General features: G+C 38.9%; 1 protein-coding gene across 50 annotated transcripts in view; it reads right to left on the reverse strand.

Annotated features, from left to right (window-relative positions):
- Nucleotides 1-19,351, reverse strand: part of LOC127857616 (structural maintenance of chromosomes flexible hinge domain-containing protein 1-like) — a 157,546-nt gene that overhangs the window by 49,446 nt on the left and 88,749 nt on the right. For all 50 annotated transcript variants that reach the window (XM_052394142.1, XM_052394147.1, XM_052394127.1 and 47 more), the window contains exons 30-37: nucleotides 17,565-17,645; nucleotides 15,208-15,369; nucleotides 10,853-10,978; nucleotides 8,307-8,386; nucleotides 6,334-6,494; nucleotides 3,905-4,023; nucleotides 1,053-1,117; nucleotides 439-523 (exon numbers count right to left, since the gene is read on the reverse strand). In XM_052394142.1, coding sequence (XP_052250102.1) covers nucleotides 439-523; nucleotides 1,053-1,117; nucleotides 3,905-4,023; nucleotides 6,334-6,494; nucleotides 8,307-8,386; nucleotides 10,853-10,978; nucleotides 15,208-15,369; nucleotides 17,565-17,645 — 879 coding nt within the window. The remainder of the gene's footprint in view (nucleotides 1-438; nucleotides 524-1,052; nucleotides 1,118-3,904; nucleotides 4,024-6,333; nucleotides 6,495-8,306; nucleotides 8,387-10,852; nucleotides 10,979-15,207; nucleotides 15,370-17,564; nucleotides 17,646-19,351) is intronic.

The following is a 19,351-nucleotide window of genomic DNA, read 5'->3' on the forward strand; positions in this document are numbered from 1 at the left end:
AAAATACAAAAACAAAGCATTTTTATAGCGCACAAATTATTAACATATTCTATCCCGCTTCACAATAACGTAAAAGGCAATAAAAAATGGTAAAAAATACATTTTTCAGGTTAAGAGCTTTAAAGCAATCAGAATATACTATTTTAGATAACTTGACATTAATTAGACTAGTACACTCATTATTTATGACAATGTCTATAGAAATGTGTTTTCAGCCGAGATATACAGATTAAAAAAGGACGATAATATACATAGTAAAAATATATGCATATAACCTGCATCCATGGTTTATTATAGGGACGACACTGTCCGCTTTAATGTAGGCATAAATCATCGACCCTAATTATTCTGAGCTGACTGTACAGGCTTATCTGGGACAACACTTTACACACATGCATAAGGACCAGTTTCCCCCAAAAATGAGGCTGATATACTCACGATACTACTGAACAGCTGGTGCTTCCCATCGTAGTACACAAACATGATGTTATAGGTACCCGACTCCTCTGGGGCTATGATGTTCCTGAAACACAAAATGGAAACCATAAATTAGGACACTTTGGACCATGATAAGAGACGCCTAAAACTCAAAATGGGAACCATGAACTAGGACACTATGGACCATCATATGAGATGCGTCATTGGAAAATAGGAACCATAAATTAGGACACTATGGGCCATCATATCAGACACATCATTTCAAAATGGGTATCATGCCATATATTTGAGTCCTGCTCGGTGAAAAAGGGGGTTTAATTCATGTGCATTAAATGTTGTCCCAGATATAGGGAAGACACATTGCCCTTTTATTGTATTTTTTATTTAAAGGAAGACCCTTCTTGACAAAATTCCAGTTAAGAGGGTAAGTGTAGTCCCAGATTAGCCTGTGCGCAATGCACAGGCTAATCTGAGATGACAATTTATGCAAATGCATTAAACCCCTTTTTCACAGAAGGAGACTCGTTTATATGTGAAAATGTTTAGCTGCTCTATCAAGAATTAAAATTGACTATCTATTGAAACCAACAAAAGTCCTCTTTTTATTCACCTACCTAAAGTGGAATATGCCAGCATCTGACTTTCTGGTTTTAGAAGAGTCTGGACTGTAGGATAGTGTCTGAAAATAATAAAATACGCAGTGAATGCTGCAGGTACCATTTTACATTTACTGTGTACGTTGTGAAATAAATAAATAAATAAACAAGAGCTGTCAGAGGACAGCGCGCTCGACTATTCGAGTGCTTGACAGTATAACGTAAGCCATCATGGGGAAATTGTTCATATTCAATAATTTATTAGACGATCTTTCAAAAATAAGAAAAGGAAAAAAAAAAAACAATTTGGGGGGGGGGGGGGGGGGGGGGGGTAGGGGGGTGAGAGGGGGGTATAATGTGGGGTGTGGTAATTTATAAGATGATGTTTAAAAAAAGTTGTCTTTTTAGGGGGATAGGGGGGGGGGGGTGAGAAAGGGGTATAATGTGGGGTGTGGTAATTTATAAGATGATGTTTAAAAAAAAGTTGTTTTTTGGGGGGGGGGTGGGGGTGAGAGAGGGGTATAATGTGGGGGGTGGTAATTTATAAAATGATGTTTAAAAAAAAATGGAGGGTGAGGTTGGGGGAGGGGGGAGGGATTCTGGTAGGGTCGTGGGGTATTGTTTAGGTGGAATCCATTGTGGTATTCAGGTAAGTGTTGTTTTGTCAAAGTAATAATAAATGTGATCGTAAATAAAGAAGTGATGGACATTTAAGCAAAATGATTAATTATCTAAGTGTAAAAGGGGCCATAATTATGTCAAAATGCTTGATGCTTGGGGGTGAGAGAGGGGTATAATGTGGGGGGTGGTAATTTATAAAATGATGTTTAAAAAAAAATGGAGGGTGAGGTTGGGGGAGGGGGGAGGGATTCTGGTAGGGTCGTGGGGTATTGTTTAGGTGGAATCCATTGTGGTATTCAGGTAAGTGTTGTTTTGTCAAAGTAATAATAAATGTGATCGTAAATAAAGAAGTGATGGACATTTAAGCAAAATGATTAATTATCTAAGTGTAAAAGGGGCCATAATTATGTCAAAATGCTTGATGCAGTGGTCTGCTCTTGTTTATAGGTTGGGGTCATGTTGGTAAACAAGTATGCAACATATAAAAGCAATATGTCAAGGGACATTGAAAATATTTAGGGTAGTACGCAAACTTTAACATTTGCTGCATATTCTAAGTGGAAAAGGGGCCATAATTATTACAAAATGCTTGATAGAGTTGTCTGCTCTTGTTTAAAGGTTGGGGTCATATTGGTAAACAAGTATGCAAAATATAAAAGCAATATGTCAAAGGATATAGGAAATATTTGGGGTAGTACGCAAACTTTAACATAGATTTATCAATAATATGCATATTCTAAGTATAAAAGGGGCAATAATGATGACAAAATGCTTGATAGAGCTGTCTGCTCTTGTTTATAGGTTGGGGTGATGTTGGAAAACAAGTGTGCAAAATATAAAAGCAATATGTCAAGGGACAATGAAAATAAATAGGGTAGTACGAAAACTTTAACATTTGCTGCATATTCTAAGTGGAAACGGGGCCATAATTATGACAAAATGCTTGACAGAGTTGTCTGCTCTTGTTTATAGGTTGGGGTCATGTTGGTAAACAAGTATGCAAAATTTGAAAGCAATATGTCAAGGGACAATGAAAATAAATAGGGTAGTACGAAAACTTAAACATTTGCTGCATATTCTAAGTGGAAAAGGGGCCATAATTATGACAAAATGCTTGATAGAGTTGTCTGCTCTTGTTTATAGGTTGGGGTCATGTTGGTAAACAAGTAAGCAAAATATGAAAGCAATATGTCAAGGGACAAAGAAAATATATTTGGGGGTAGTACGAAAACTTTAACATTTGCACGCTAACGCAGACGCCGGGACGAGTAGGATAGCTCCACTATATATATTTCATATATATTAGTCAAGCTAATAAAATTAAAGTACATGCAATAACAAATCCTTTTAAATACATCGTAATAATAATTCATGAAGATGTTCGTTTATGTATAATCTTATTTTTAAAGGAAAAATTGAAGCATTTGTTACACTTTTCATGTTATCTGTTTGAATTTAAAATTATTTAAAGCTATTATAAATAACAGTTTCATTAGTTATCATTTAAAGTATTTTTCATAAATTTTTTTTTTCCTCTTAATAAGTCTCTTTTTAGGACTAAGATATGCTCCGTAAGGATTGCATAGGTGGGGCCAAAACAGCAAACATCGCTCCACGAATACAGGGCTTAATGTATTTATGTAAAGTTTTTATCCTAGATAAGCCTGTGCAGTCTGCACAAGTAAATCAGGGACACCACTTTCTGCTTTAATTCATCGTTTAAAGTAAGTCTCTTCTTAGCTAAAATTCAGTTTTTGCAGAAAGTGTGGTTTCTCTGTGCTGGCTAATCTGAGACAACACACTACGCAACATGCATTAAGCCCCGTTTTCCCATAATCTGAGACAACACACTACGCAACATGCATTAAGCCCCGTTTTCCCATAATCTGAGACAACACACTATGCAACATGCATTAAGCCCCGTTTTCCCATAATCTGAGACAACACACTACGCAACATGCATTAAGCCCTGTTTTCCCATAATCTGAGACAACACACTACGCAACATGCATTAAGCCCCGTTTTCCCATAATCTGAGACAACACACTACGCAACATGCATTAAGCCCCGTTTTCCCATAATCTGAGACAACACACTACGCAACATGCATTAAGCACCGTTTTCCCATAATCTGAGACAACACACTACGCAACATGCATTAAGCCCCGTTTTCCCATAATCTGAGACAACACAATACGCAACATGCATTAAGCCCCGTTATCTCAGAGTGAGGCTCACACTTCACCTACCCTGCTGGGGAGGCTTGTGTTTTCCAATCCATCAGACTTCCATAGCTTCAGGGAGACATGCGAGGCCTTGGCTGATGTGAGAGGGTTACCATCCTCTGTCTGTACTTCAACGGTGTACTCTGAACACAGACAACGAAGCATCAGTAAGTAACGCCTGTGTGCCTTGCGTTTTGCTTGTTACATTTACTTTTTCACAATTTTTGGAATGGTACCAGGGCACTTTAGATTGGGAAATATAACGTTGTTTTACTAACATTGAGAATTATTTTATTTTTTCATAGAAATACTATAACATTTAGAATAAAAGGCTTTTTAACATTATATTTAATATGATTCCACTTTCAGGGCTGGATAAGTAGATGAACTAATTGTTGGAATAAAAAAACAAGAGCACTGCATAACAGGTGCCAAGTTCTGCTGCGGGTGCAGTTTTGAATAAATGACAGCTTGTTTTATTTAGAGGTAAGTGACCTTGACCTTTGACCTAGTGACCCCAAAATGGGTGTGGCGTGTAGAATTGATCAAGGTGCATCTACATATGAAGTTTCAAAGTTGTAGTTGGAAGCACTTTGATTTTAGAGCCAATGTAAAGGATTTAGCACAACGCGGACATCAGACAACGAGCTGGCTATGACAATACCTCGGGTTTTCTCTGAAAATAGCCGAGCAAATAATCTTTTCAAAACCTTAAGTTGTTAAATAAAGGCAGTCATTTTGGAGACAAATATACCTTTTGAGATTAGGAACGAGGCCAAGCTTTGGCCCAAAACTAGGCAAAAAATTGCTTATTGACAATGAGTTTGTTTACAAATGCCTGAGGGCAGATGCTGAATGACAAAAAGGTTAACATTTTTACTGATGTATGATGATTGTTGACTCATTGTATTTGAGCAATTCCTTTTGAAGAGAACTTAATGTCATCAATTGACAATGGCCCTGTCCTATCAGAGGTAGCAATTATGTTACAGTAACTAAATGACGATTGCACTATTCTTATCAAAAATAGCACAAGCATTACTGCAGAAATTACTTAATGACCAATATGAGCAAACATTACTATATTATGTGTATTGATATTGCTAAGGAAGAGTTCTATCCAATACCTAAATAGAGCTCTACCACATAGCAAAATAGAGATCTACCACATAGCTATATATAGCTCTACCACATAGCTATATAGAGGTCTACCATATAGCTATATAGAACTCTACCACATAACTTAATAGAGCTTTACCACATAGCTATATAGACATCTACCACATATCTATATAGACATCTACCACATATCTATATAGAGCTCTACCACATAACTAAATAGAGCTTCACCACATAGCTCTGTAGAGATCTTTCACATAGCTATATAGAGCTCTACCACATAGCTATGTAGAGCTCTACCACATAGCTATATAGATTTTTACCACACAGCTATAAAGAGCTCTACCACATACCTATATAGAGCTCTACTAAACAGCATCTTCAAAGACAGAAGACGCAGTTGTGTGTGAGCAATGAGTCATGCAGAATCAGGGTTTTTCTAACCATTTGGGGAAAAGGAGTCTGGTCAAATTGGGATTTTTTAAAGTGATAGAAAGGAAATTGTTTGAATTTTTTATCAACAAAATGGACCAAATTGGGATTTTTTATCAACAGATATCGCCACATCAGGCCTTTCCCTGGCCAATTTGGGAAAAAAACAATATAAATTATTGGTATATACTTTGCTAGATGTTTATAAAATAAAATAAAGATATAATAATCTTTAATTAAAAAAAAAACAATAATAAGTTTTTGGGGGTTAGGGGGGAGGGGAAATTGGGATTTGTTTACAATTTCCATTCGGGATCAGGTTTGTTTGCTTTGGGATTGGGTCCGTTAAATGGCCTTTTTTACATAGCAGAGAATCCCCTGAAAAGAGTCTTTCACATACATATTTCATAGAGATAACATATTTGAAGTTCCAATTCAAATGCACAAAAATGTGTAGAACCTCATTTCACAAACTTTATGCAACATTTTATTACATTTTACATAACATTTTATGGGACTACACCCTTGGACGGACTGATTGGCCAATACACCAACAGAGTGACTTCAATTTAACCCCTACCTATTGGGATATAACAAAATAATATTACACGCATGGTTACTTTCAAGCCAGACACCTTACAATATTGACAAAACTTAAAAGGTCTCGTTTATGGAAAACTGGTCTTAATGTATGTGCATAAAGCACCATCCGAGAATAGCCTGTGGGGTCTGCCCTTTCCACTCAAACTGGATTTTTCTTTAGACTTCCTTAAAAAAAGAATTTCATAAAAGCCTCCCTGATAAGACTGTGCAGACTGCACAGGCTAATCTGGGATGACACAACGTACATTCATTAAGTCCTGTTTTCCCAGAACAAGGCTCAACTGGTGAACATAACTAACCAGGTAAAGCTTGTCCCACAGTCAGCGACCCCTTGTGGTTATAATTGACCTTGAGGTTGGTGGGACGTGTGGGATCAGGGGCCACCGAGATCTTCAACTTGGGTCCTGAGATCGCAAAACTTGCAGAAATGAAAGCCTTTGTCTGGATCTCGTATGTGCCACTGTAAACATGACAATCATAGCATGTAATAGGGCCATGTTCTTTGAAAATGGGGTTTAATGCATGTGTATAAAGTGTCGCCCCTGATTAGCCTGTGCAGTCCACACAGGCTAATCGGGGACGACACTTTCCGCTTTTAAAATATTTTTCATTTTTTAAAATGTCTCGTCTTAGCAACAATACAGTTTAGGCGTTCAGTGTTGTCCAGATTAGCTTAATAAGCCTACTCTGGGACAACACTACGCGCATGCTTTAAACCCCTTTTTCACAGAGTGTAGCACAATTATATTTCTGAAGGATTTTCTCACACATATCATACCTTATCAGGGTTTTTTTTACCAAGAAAATGACGACGATATTCGGCGTCTTCACCAACCAGAATGTTTTCCCCTCAAAATACAATTTCCCCTCTGAGAATATCATTTTTAACCAAAATATAATATTTTCCCCTCAAAGATATTTTTTTTCCTTTGGGTGAGTCACCACTTATCCAATTTGTACCACGATCTCGCTCTCTCTCTCTCTCCCGACGAACACACAAAACTGGGAACCCCAGTGATTCTAAATATAGCAATTAAATAAATACGTCATAAAATTTTTATCCGGGCAACTGACCGCAATAATCACCTGACTATTTCACTGGATTCCGGTCTTGCGCGAGTAGGGTATTTCGTCAATTAATTACTGGACACCTGTCGAATTTTCATCCAGGTTATAAAAGAGCCAAGATGTGAAAACAGAAAAAAATGTCTCACAATTGGCGTTCATACACGAAAAAAATAAAACGTTCGGACTCGGCAAATACTAAACCCATCGACACATTTTTAAAGCATGGTTCATCATAAACCGTTAAAACCCAGCAGGATTCGGAGGTAATCGACATCGATCATTGTGAATGTGAAAGTAGACAATCGGCAGCTGTCACACTTTCCCCTTCCAATACTGTAGCAGATCTAGATTGTCTACCCATTAATGATGAAACTGAAATATCTAAATTGACATTGTTCCCCGGCCCCAGTACAGAAAAACAGTTGAAAACATTTCCCATAATTAGGTCTACCCCTGCAACTTTATTTTCCAAGCCAGACGAAACGCAAACAAAACGAGATAGTCGTTGTTTCAATTCTCAAGAATACGAATCCCGATACCCATGGCTATATCACAGTCAAACTTAACATGGGTTTATGTGTAAATATTGCGAGCTATTTGGATCCAGTAGTGGCCCAAACATTTCCTGTGTCACAACTGGTGCTGTATTTGGGGACAATCCCTCTACGAGACTTGAAACTCACAATAATAGTGACAGAGACATGCCTCTGTAGATAAGTTATAGACATTGAAATAAACCATTATTTTTTATTTTTTCCCCAAATATGTCTCTTTTGCGCTCTATTTTCCCCTTTCACCCAGCCTTCAGCGTCTTCCCCTTTTTCTAAAAAAAACCCCTGCATATTAAATTGAAGATATAAACCACAAATCTTTTTTTGGATACCAAATTCTCAAATTGGCTACTTAAATGAAAAGTATATGATTTGAAAATAAAACAGTTTTTCACACTTTTTTGTTACACTCGAAACAACATGCATTTTCGCTAAACATACTTATTTCTTAGCGCCAACTTGGTTAAAATTTAGTAAAAATTTTTTATGTAAATTGCGACTTAAGCCCTAATTATAGAAATATTAAATTACTTTTTATGTTCAAAAAATTGACTACACATTTTCTTTAATCATTAAGTGGTTGGACAACAGAGTCCATGAAAGAAAATTGTCCTTGGAAAACAAAGACTAATTAGTACTGTATGTGTCCTTACTTAGGGCAAGAAGCAGTGAGTATACCAAAATCTGCAATGCCATCTTTATTGGTCTTGTTCTGTAGCACATTCGGGATTAACTGAATAAAAAGAAAAACAACAGCAACTTCAGATAATATCTATTCAAACATGTACCTAAACCCTTTCCCCCATAAGAAGCAAAGAGAAAATGGCTTTTGCAACCAGCATCAAACCAGAACTTAAGAATTGAATATCATTTACTTCATTTCATAAATGTATAAACTTTTGAGAAAATTACGCCTCATTTCCATAAACTCGCCCCCCAGCAAGCTTGGGCTTGTGACCCTTATATCATAAATATAAGCAAAATGAATAAATGATATTATTTTCATTAAAAATAATCCCCCTTACCCACCCTCATAACATATGTAAGACAGTCAATCATAAATAAGCCTTGTTCAGGAAAAATGGGGTTTGGTGGATGTGCATAAAGTAATGACCCAAATTAGCCGGTTCAGTTAGCACGTCCTAATAAGGCCAGACACTTTAATGGAACTTTTTGTTAAAAAACTCATTTCTAAATGAAAATTAAGTTAAGATGGAAAGTGTGGTCCTTGATAAGCCACTGCAGATTGCACATTCTTATCTGGGACAACACTTTACACATGCATTTAGCCCCATTGCCCCAGGGCGACACTAATTTTATTCTTACCTTGAGTTTAGCATCCTTGATGAGAAGTACCCTGATATCAGCCACCCTGGTAGGGTTTCCCCCCTAATCTACCAGCTGTAGCTGCAGGTATTCTTACCTTGAGTTTAGCATCCTTGATGAGAAGTACCCTGATATCAGCCACCCTGGCAGGGTTTCCCCCCTCATCTACCAGCTGTAGCTGCAGGTATTCTTACCTTGAGTTTAGCATCCTTGATGAGAAGTACCCTGATATCAGCCACCCTGGCAGGGTTTCCCCCCTCATCTACCAGCTGTATCTTACCTTGAGTTTAGCATCCTTGATGAGAAGTACCCTGATATCAGCCACCCTGGCAGGGTTTCCCCCCTCATCTACCAGCTGTATCTTACCTTGAGTTTAGCATCCTTGATGAGAAGTACCCTGATATCAGCCACCCTGGCAGGGTTTCCCCCCTCATCTACCCGCTGTATCTTACCTTGAGTTTAGCATCCTTGATGAGAAGTACCCTGATATCGGCCACCCTGGCAGGGTTTCCCCCATCATCTACCAGCTGTAGCTGCAGGTATTCTTACCTTAAGTTTAGCATCCTTGATGAGAAGTACCCTGATATCGGCCACCCTGGTAGGGTTTCCCCCCTCATCTACCAGCTGTAGCTGCAGGTATTCTTACCTTGAGTTTAGCATCCTTGATGTGAAGTACCCTGATATCAGCCACCCTGGCAGGGTTTCCCCCCTCATCTACCAGCTGTAGCTGCAGGTATTCTTACCTTGAGTTTAGCATCCTTGATGAGAAGTACCCTGATATCAGCCACCCTGGCAGGGTTTCCCCCCTCATCTACCAGCTGTAGCTGCAGGTATTCTTACCTTGAGTTTAGCATCCTTGATGAGAAGTACCCTGATATCAGCCACCCTGGCAGGGTTTCCCCCCTCATCTACCCGCTGTATCTTACCTTGAGTTTAGCATCCTTGATGAGAAGTACCCTGATATCAGCCACCCTGGCAGGGTTTCCCCCCTCATCTACCAGCTGTAGCTGCAGGTATTCTTACCTTGAGTTTAGCATCCTTGATGAGAAGTACCCTGATATCAGCCACCCTGGCAGGGTTTCCCCCCTCATCTACCAGCTGTAGCTGCAGGTATTCTTACCTTGAGTTTAGCATCCTTGATGAGAAGTACCCTGATATCAGCCACCCTGGCAGTTTCCCCCCCTCATCTACCAGCTGTAGCTGCAGGTATTCTTACCTTAAGTTTAGCATCCTTGATGAGAAGTACCCTGATATCAGCCACCCTGGCAGGGTTTCCCCCCTCATCTACCAGCTGTAGCTGCAGGTATTCTTACCTTGAGTTTAGCATCCTTGATGAGAAGTACCCTGATATCAGCCACCCTGGCAGGGTTTCCCCCCTCATCTACCCGCTGTATCTTACCTTGAGTTTAGCATCCTTGATGAGAAGTACCCTGATATCGGCCACCCTGGCAGGGTTTCCCCCCTCATCTACCAGCTGTAGCTGCAGGTATTCTTACCTTAAGTTTAGCATCCTTGATGAGAAGTACCCTGATATCAGCCACCCTGGTAGGGTTTCCCCCCTCATCTTCCAGCTGTAGCTGCAGGTATTCTTACCTTGAGTTTAGCATCCTTGATGAGAAGTACCCTGATATCAGCCACCCTGGCAGGGTTTCCCCCCTCATCTACCAGCTGTAGCTGCAGGTATTCTTACCTTGAGTTTAGCATCCTTGTTGAGAAGTACCCTGATATCAGCCACCCTGGCAGGGTTTCCCCCCTCATCTACCCGCTGTATCTTACCTTGAGTTTAGCATCCTTGATGAGAAGTACCCTGATATCAGCCACCCTGGCAGGGTTTCCCCCCTCATCTACCAGCTGTAGCTGCAGGTATTCTTACCTTGAGTTTAGCATCCTTGATGAGAAGTACCCTGATATCAGCCACCCTGGCAGGGTTTCCCCCCTCATCTACCAGCTGTAGCTGCAGGGGCCGGGGTAGCTCTGTCTCACTGAACAGCACCAGCTCCTGGCACAACAAATAGAGTTAGTTATTTTATATTTTTCAGTGGTCTATAAATAAATATCAGTGAATTAAAACAGTGAAAATTAACAGTGAACATTATCGATAATGTTCACTGTTTCCTGTGAAATTACGTCATCATCATCATCATCATCATCATCATCATCATCATCATCATCATCATCATCATTAACATCATCATCATTTCATCATCATCATCATCATCATCATCATCATCATCATCATCATCATCATCATCATCATCATCATCACCATCAGCAGCATCAACATTAACATCATGCATGAGCTGATGTTGATAATGATGATAATTATAATACTTACAGCAGAATAATCATACTAAACTTTGTCACAATCTTCATTGCTGTATCATTTAGTCAACAGTCTGCAAAGGCTGACCAGAGACGACATTTTCCCCCAGATTTTCATTCAGACTACCATTTATCAAAAATTCAATAAAACTGGTAAGAGTTATTCCTGATTTATATTGTGCAGACTGCCCGTGCTTATCTGGTACGACATTTTACCACATGCATTATGCCAGGTTTTCTCACAGCTTGGCTTATATATGAAGGAGACTATTGCCAAGCAATAAATGTCCCCTTCCGGCTCCACCATTGTCAGAATTGTTATATTACTTTTTTATATTTGTTTCCAAATCAACCAGAATTTTTGACGTAGGAACAAAATGAAATAATGCATAATGTCCATAATGCAATCCATGTTTCAAGTTTCATGAAAAGATATTAAGAACTTTAAAAGTTATCCCAGGATCCAGAAAAGAGTGACAGACTCACAGACACACAGAGCGCAAATCATAAGTCCCCTCCGGTGAAACCTGTAGGGGACAATAACAGAAGAATTGGAATCTTAATCATATTTATCATCATCATATTCATCAACAACAAAACATTTCTGATCAGCTGAAGTGTTAAAAATCTTACATTCATCTTGATGAATAACTTAAACACAGGTTTTATCAGCTGAGTTGCAATAAATATCTTTTCATTATTATCTGCAGAAAAAAAATTATTAAAATTTTCAAATCTTTATATCTGCAGCGCTGTAAGTATCATTTCAGTCAACAAATTTATCATCATAATTATGATAATATAAGATAAGGTAAGAAGTTTATCAGAAACTATGGACCTCTTCTGGAAAAAGGGGGCTTGATGCATCTCCGTAAAGTTTCAACCCAGATCAGCCTGTCCAGTCTGTGACAGAACTTTAACTAGAGCTTTGTCACAGACGTGACGAATACCCCCACATGCTGCATTGACAAATAATAATTTGCATGTCGTCTTCACAAAAAACAGCGGACACCATGCTCAATTTTTAAAACGCACTAAGTGACCCCTTGACCTAGTTTTTGACCCAGAAAGGCCCATGTTTTAACTTGACCTTTAGATCATTTCCATAAAACTTCTGACCAAGTTTGGTGAAGATCTGATGTAAACTACTTGAATTAGAGAGCAGACACCATGCTGAATGTTAAAAAACGCTCTAAGTGACCCCGTGACCTAGTTTTAGGCCCGGAATGGCCCATGTTCAATCTTGTCCTAGAGATCATTTAGATAAAACTTGTGACCAAGTTTGGTGAGGATTGGATGAAAACTACTTGAATTAGAGAGAGGACAACATGGTTAGGTTTAAAACGCACTAAGATACCCCGTGACCTAGTTTTTGACCCAGCATGACCCATATTCACACTTGACCTAGACATCATCTAGATATAACTTCTAACCAAGTTTGGTGAAGATTTGATGAATACTACTTGAATTAGAGAGCGGACAACATTGTGATGTTTAAAACGCACTAAGTGACCCCGTGACCTTGTTTTGCCCGGCATGACCCATATTCAAACTTGCCCTAGACATTATCAAGATACAACTTCTGACCAAGTTTGGTGAAGATTGGATAAAAACTACTTGAATTAGAGAGCGGACAGCATGGTGAGGTTTAAAACACACTTATGACGACGTGACCTAGTTTTTGACCCGGCATGGCCCATGTTCGAACTTGACCTACACATCATCTAGTTACAACTTTTGACCAAGTGTGGTGAAGATTGGATTTAAACTACTTGAAATAGAGAGTGGACACCATGCTCAATGTGTAAAACGTACTAAGTGACCCTGTGACCTAGTTTTTGATCTGGCATGGCACATGTTAAAACTTGGCCTTAAGATCATCTAGATACAACTTCTGACCAAGTTTGGTGAAGATCGCATGACAACTACTTAAATTAGAGAGTGGAAAACATGCTGAATGTTTAAAAGGCACCAAGTTACCCCATGACCTAGTTTTTGACCCGGCAAAGCCCATGGTCGAACATGGCCTAGGCATCATGTAGATACAACTTCTGACCAAGTTTGGTGAAGATCGGATGAAAACTACTTAAATTAGAGAGCGGACAACATGCTGAATGTTTAAAACCCACCAAGTGACCCTGTGACCTAGTTTTTAACCGGGCAAGGCCCATGTTCGAACTTGGCCTAGACATCATCTAGATACAACTTCTGACCAAGTTTGGTGAAGATCGGATGAAAACTCATTGAATTAGAGAGCGGACACTGAATACGTACCGACAGACAGACCAGACCGACCGACCTACCGACAAGTTCACTCCTATATACCCCCCTGAACTTCGTTTGTGAGGGTAAAATAAACAAGAATATCAGTGAAACTGATGGATGCTCCCCGATGATGCACTTTGTCAATGTAATAAATACCTAAAAAAATCTATTATTAGCCTGGGTGACCTTGACGCAATGACCTCAAACCTCATCAAAAGGTAGAGGTCCATGCAAGGTACCTACATGCCAAATATGAAAGCGATTTGTAAAGTATTGAAGGCGCTATGAGAAACGGTAGCAAAAGTGTGACAGAAGGAAGTCTATTATGAGCCTCTGTGACCTTGACCCCAGTGACCTCAAACCTCATCAAAAGGTAGAGGTTCATGCAAGGTACCTACATGCCAAATATGAAATCGATTGGTTAAGTATTGAAAGTGCTATGAGAAACGGTAGCAAAAGTGTGACAGAAGGAAGTCTATTTTTAGCCTCAGTGACCTTGACCTTGACCCCAGTGACCTAAAACCTCATCAAAAGGTTGAGGTCCATGCAAGGTACCTACATGCTAAATATGAAAGCCATTGGTTAAGTATTGAAGGCGCCATGAGAAACGGTAGCAAAAGTGTGACAGAAGGAAGTCTATTATTAGCCTCGATGACCTTGACCTTGACCCCAGTAACCTCAAACCTGATCAAAAGGTAGAGGTCCATGCAAGGTACCTACATGCCAAATATGAAAGCGTTTCGTAAAGTATTTAAGGCGCTATGAGAAACGGTAGCAAAAGTGTGACGGAAGGAAAGAAGTACGGAACTACAGAGTGGCAACTATATGCTCCACCGAAAATATTTTCGGGGAGCATAAAAATCATTAAAGCATAAAGTGTTGTCCCTGTTTAGCCTGTGCTGACTGCACTGTCTGATATGGGAGGACATTTTAAGCTCATGCATTAAGCCCCATTTTCCCAGACAGCACTTCAAATTTTTGTTTGTGTTGGCATAATACTAATCCTTTGTTATACTTATATATGTTTCATTTATGTACTGACCTGTTGCTTTTTTAAGCATGAAGAAATCAGATACATTTATGAGTAGCTATATTATTTAACCCTTTCCCTAACAAGAAACAAAGTGAAAATGGCTTTTGCGTCCAGCATAAAACCAGAACAGCCTGTGAGTCACTTGCAGTCTGTTAAGGTTTTATGCTGTTTGATGCTCATCAGTCTCTAAGGGTTGGAAATGAAGTCTTTACAACTTGAATATGGTAAGAAAGGTAATTAATCAAATGTAATTTCTAAGGAACAAAAAATACGTCAAAAAGGTAGATAAGTGGGAAATGGCTAATATATAACATTTCATATATAATATTTAATGTCACAACTCATTGAGTCTCGTTCTGAGAAAACTGGGTTTAATGCATGTCCACACAGGCTAATCAGGGACGAGACTTTCTGCTTTAATGACATTTTTCGTTAAAACAAAGTCTCTTCTTAGCAAAAATCCAACTAAGGCAGAAAGTGTCATCCCTGATTAGCCTGTCCGGACTGCACAGGCTAATCTGGGACGACACTTTATGCACATGCATAAAGCCCAGTTTTCTCAAAACGGTGCTCATTTGATATCACATACAATAACAAAAGGTACCCACCTCCTCTGGATTGTAGTTGAGCAGTTTGATCTGAGCAGGAGGCCCGGCTTCCATTTCTAGTCGCACATATTCCTTGAGGTGTCGCCACTGTACCATCAGTTCTTTCTTGCCTATGGCAGCACCCTCAAACATGATACCCTTGATAATGGCGGTCTTGAGGGGCTGAAATATAGATCAGAATGTGTCAGCGGCAGTTTTCATCAGTCAAGCTACATTTTCAATACATTACTTCTTCAGGTGCCGCGCAGGGCCCTCGTTTGGCAGTTTTTTGGGACCGAACTTCGGCCCAATACCCCCTTAAAATAGTATATTTTCCCCTATTTCAGTTAAAAATCCCCCCCTCCATTTTTTTTTTAACTTTTATTCCTATGTTGCCAGCTGGTATTGTGCTATTATCCTTTGATTAAATGTATATTTATGTAAATGAAATTAAAATATAGCAATTTTAAGTGTTGAATGGTTGGTGAAAAGATCTTCTAAAATTTCCCTTTTGGCCCAAAACGACATGAAACTCCCCCCTCTTAGGGCCCCAGCCCCTTTCCCCCAAAGTGTAGCAAGAGCCCTGCAGGGTGGCTAAAATTTAACAGTAATTTTTTTCTTTACCATAACACCAATTACAACATTCATAACTAGAGCTTTGTCACAGACACGACATATACCCCCACGTGCTGCATTGACACAGAATATTTTGCATGCTGTCTTCACAAAACAAGAGAATCTAATTTATGGAGATTTTAAAGAATTATTATGCCATTATTATTTATAGCCATTTTGACCTTTGAAATCTTGAATGATTACACATGACACGCTGTCCAATGACTGTGAACAAAATTAATGTACAGAGTCATTTTAAAATCTTACAATGAATGACCTAGTTATGGCCCAGACAAGATCATTTATTGCCATTTTTGACCTTTGACAGGCCTTTTCCACTCCATTTTGGGAAAACGCCACACTGGAATTTTGGGAATTTTGCGTTGTGGAGAACATCATTTTGGGAAAAAAAATTATCGCAAAACTGGCTCAATTGAGAAAATAATCGCATGTAAATAGTGTTTCTTATACTTCAAAGAAGCCGTTAACTGGTAAATAAAGACTATTTTGATAACATATTATTAAAATTTTACAAAATATTATGTGACCTTGGAGATATTGACGTAATTCTTTCGCACGACACACTGTCCAATGATGGTGAACAAATTTCCAAATGGTTTTAAAACCTTACAATGAACGACATAGTTATGGCCCGCACAAGCTTATTTATGGCCATTTTTTACCTTTGAACTCAATGTGTGGCCTTGACCTTGGAGATATTGACATAATTCTTTCGCCTGACACACCGTCCAATGATAGTGAACATATGTGCCAAATGATTTTACATCTCACGATGAACTACATAGTTATGGCCCGGACAAGCTCATTTATGATCGTTGAACTCAAAGTGTGACCTTGGAGATATCGACGTATTTCTTTCGTGCGACACACCGTCCAATAATGGTGAACAAATTTGCCAAATGATTTTAAATTCTCACAATGAACAACATAGTTATGGCCCGGACAAGCTCACTTATGGCCATTTTTTACCTTTGAACTTTAAGTGTGACATTGACCTTTGACGCAACACACTGTCCAATGATGATGAACAAATGTGCCAAATGATTTTAAAATTTTACAATGAATGACATAGTTATGGCCCGGACAAGCTCATTTATGCTTGTTGAACTCGTAGTGTGACCTTGACCTTAGAGACATCGACGTAATTCTTTCGGGCGACACACTGTCCAATGATGGTGAACAAATTTGCCAAATGATTTTAAAATCTCACAATAAATGACAAAATTATGGCCCGGACAAGCATTTGACTTTTGAACTCCAAGTGTGACCTTGACCTTTGAGATATTGACATACTTTTTTCACACAACACACCGTCCCATGATGGTGAACAAATGTACCAAGTCATTTTAAAATCTAATGATAAATGACATAGTTATGGTCCGGACAAACTTTCAGTATAAAACACACTAAGTGACCCCATGACCAAGTTTTTATACCTGGCATGACCCATATTCAAACTTGACCTAGACATCTTCTAGATACAACTTCTGACCAGGTTTGGTGAAGATCTGATTGATAATGGGGGCATCAAAATGCAACCTTTAATTGATGCCTGAACTAAGGGTCGCAGCTATCATCTCCCACATTAATCTAGTAACTTGTCATTTGCAGCATTCTATACACTTTTCTAAATCCTAACAACTCACGCTTATCAACAAGATTCATAGGTTATTTCCCAAACTCCAGAACGTCGTTAACCAATACTATAAATTGAACATTCTATCCTTAATGAAAATGCATACCTTATCATATGTTATTTTACAGAGGTCTGTCTTCAAGTTATCCCCAGTCACAACCAATTCCTTGCTTAGACTTGGCCCCTCCTGAAATACCCAAAAAAGTAAGGTAAGATCTATTTTAATTCAGACATGTGTCTCCTTGCTAAGACTTGGCCCCTCATAAAATAACAACAAACACATAGGGTAAAATCTATTTCAAACAAGCCATGTGTCTCCCTGCTCAGACTTGGCCCCTCCTGAAATACCAAAACACAAGCAAATTCGTTAAATTGATATCCCCGCCAATATGCTTCAGGACACATAAGTGTTATATTTGACACTAAAAAAATGCATTTTTTCAAGATACAAAGGGCCATAACTTCGTTATAAACAGATGGTGTACAATGCCATTTGGCATGCATCATCCTCTTATCCATATATATACTCATACAAGTTTCAATAAAATCCGCCAAAGCCCTTCCAAGATATGGCTCCTGACACAAAAGTGCCGGACGGACAGAAAGACAGATGGACGGACAACACCAAAACAATATCCCTCCGCCTATGGCGGGGGATAAAAAGTAGGGAAGATCTATTTCAAACAAGACTTGTGTCTCCTTACTCATACTTGGCCCCTCATAAAATTACAACACACACATAGGGTAAGATCCAGAACAAACAAGACACTCCACATCTTCTTATAATGGTGGTCATTACAACACACACATAGGGTAAGATCCAGAACAAACAAGACACTCCACATCTTCTTATAATGGTGGTCATTACAACACACACATAGGGTAAGATCCAGAACAAACAAGACACTCCACATCTTCTTATAATGGTGGTCATTACAACACACACATAGGGTAAGATCCAGAACAAACAAGACACTCCACATCTTCTTATAATGGTGGTCATTACAACACACACATAGGGTAAGATCCAGAACAAACAAGACACTCCACATCTTCTTATAATGGTGGTCATTACAACACACACATAGGGTAAGATCCAGAACAAACAAGACACTCCACATCTTCTTATAATGGTGGTCATTACAACACACACATAGGGTAAGATCCAGAACAAACAAGACACTCCACATCTTCTTATAATGGTGGTCATTACAACACACACATAGGGTAAGATCCAGAACAAACAAGACACTCCACATCTTCTTATAATGGTGGTCATTACAACACACACATAGGGTAAGATCCAGAACAAACAAGACACTCCACATCTTCTTATAATGGTGGTCATTACAACACACACATAGGGTAAGATCCAGAACAAACAAGACACTCCACATCTTCTTATAATGGTGGTCATTACAACACACACATAGGGTAAGATCCAGAACAAACAAGACACTCCACATCTTCTTATAATGGTGGTCATTACAACACACACATAGGGTAAGATCCAGAACAAACAAGACACTCCACATCTTCTTATAATGGTGGTCATTACAACACACACATAGGGTAAGATCCAGAACAAACAAGACACTCCACATCTTCTTATAATGGTGGTCATTACAACACACACATAGGGTAAGATCCAGAACAAACAAGACACTCCACATCTTCTTATAATGGTGGTCATTACAACACACACATAGGGTAAGATCCAGAACAAACAAGACACTCCACATCTTCTTATAATGGTGGTCATTACAACACACACATAGGGTAAGATCCAGAACAAACAAGACACTCCACATCTTCTTATAATGGTGGTCATTACAACACACACATAGGGTAAGATCCAGAACAAACAAGACACTCCACATCTTCTTATAATGG

This window comes from Dreissena polymorpha, chromosome 14 (assembly GCF_020536995.1).
Source record: "Dreissena polymorpha isolate Duluth1 chromosome 14, UMN_Dpol_1.0, whole genome shotgun sequence".
NCBI classification, from domain to species: domain Eukaryota; kingdom Metazoa; phylum Mollusca; class Bivalvia; order Myida; family Dreissenidae; genus Dreissena; species Dreissena polymorpha.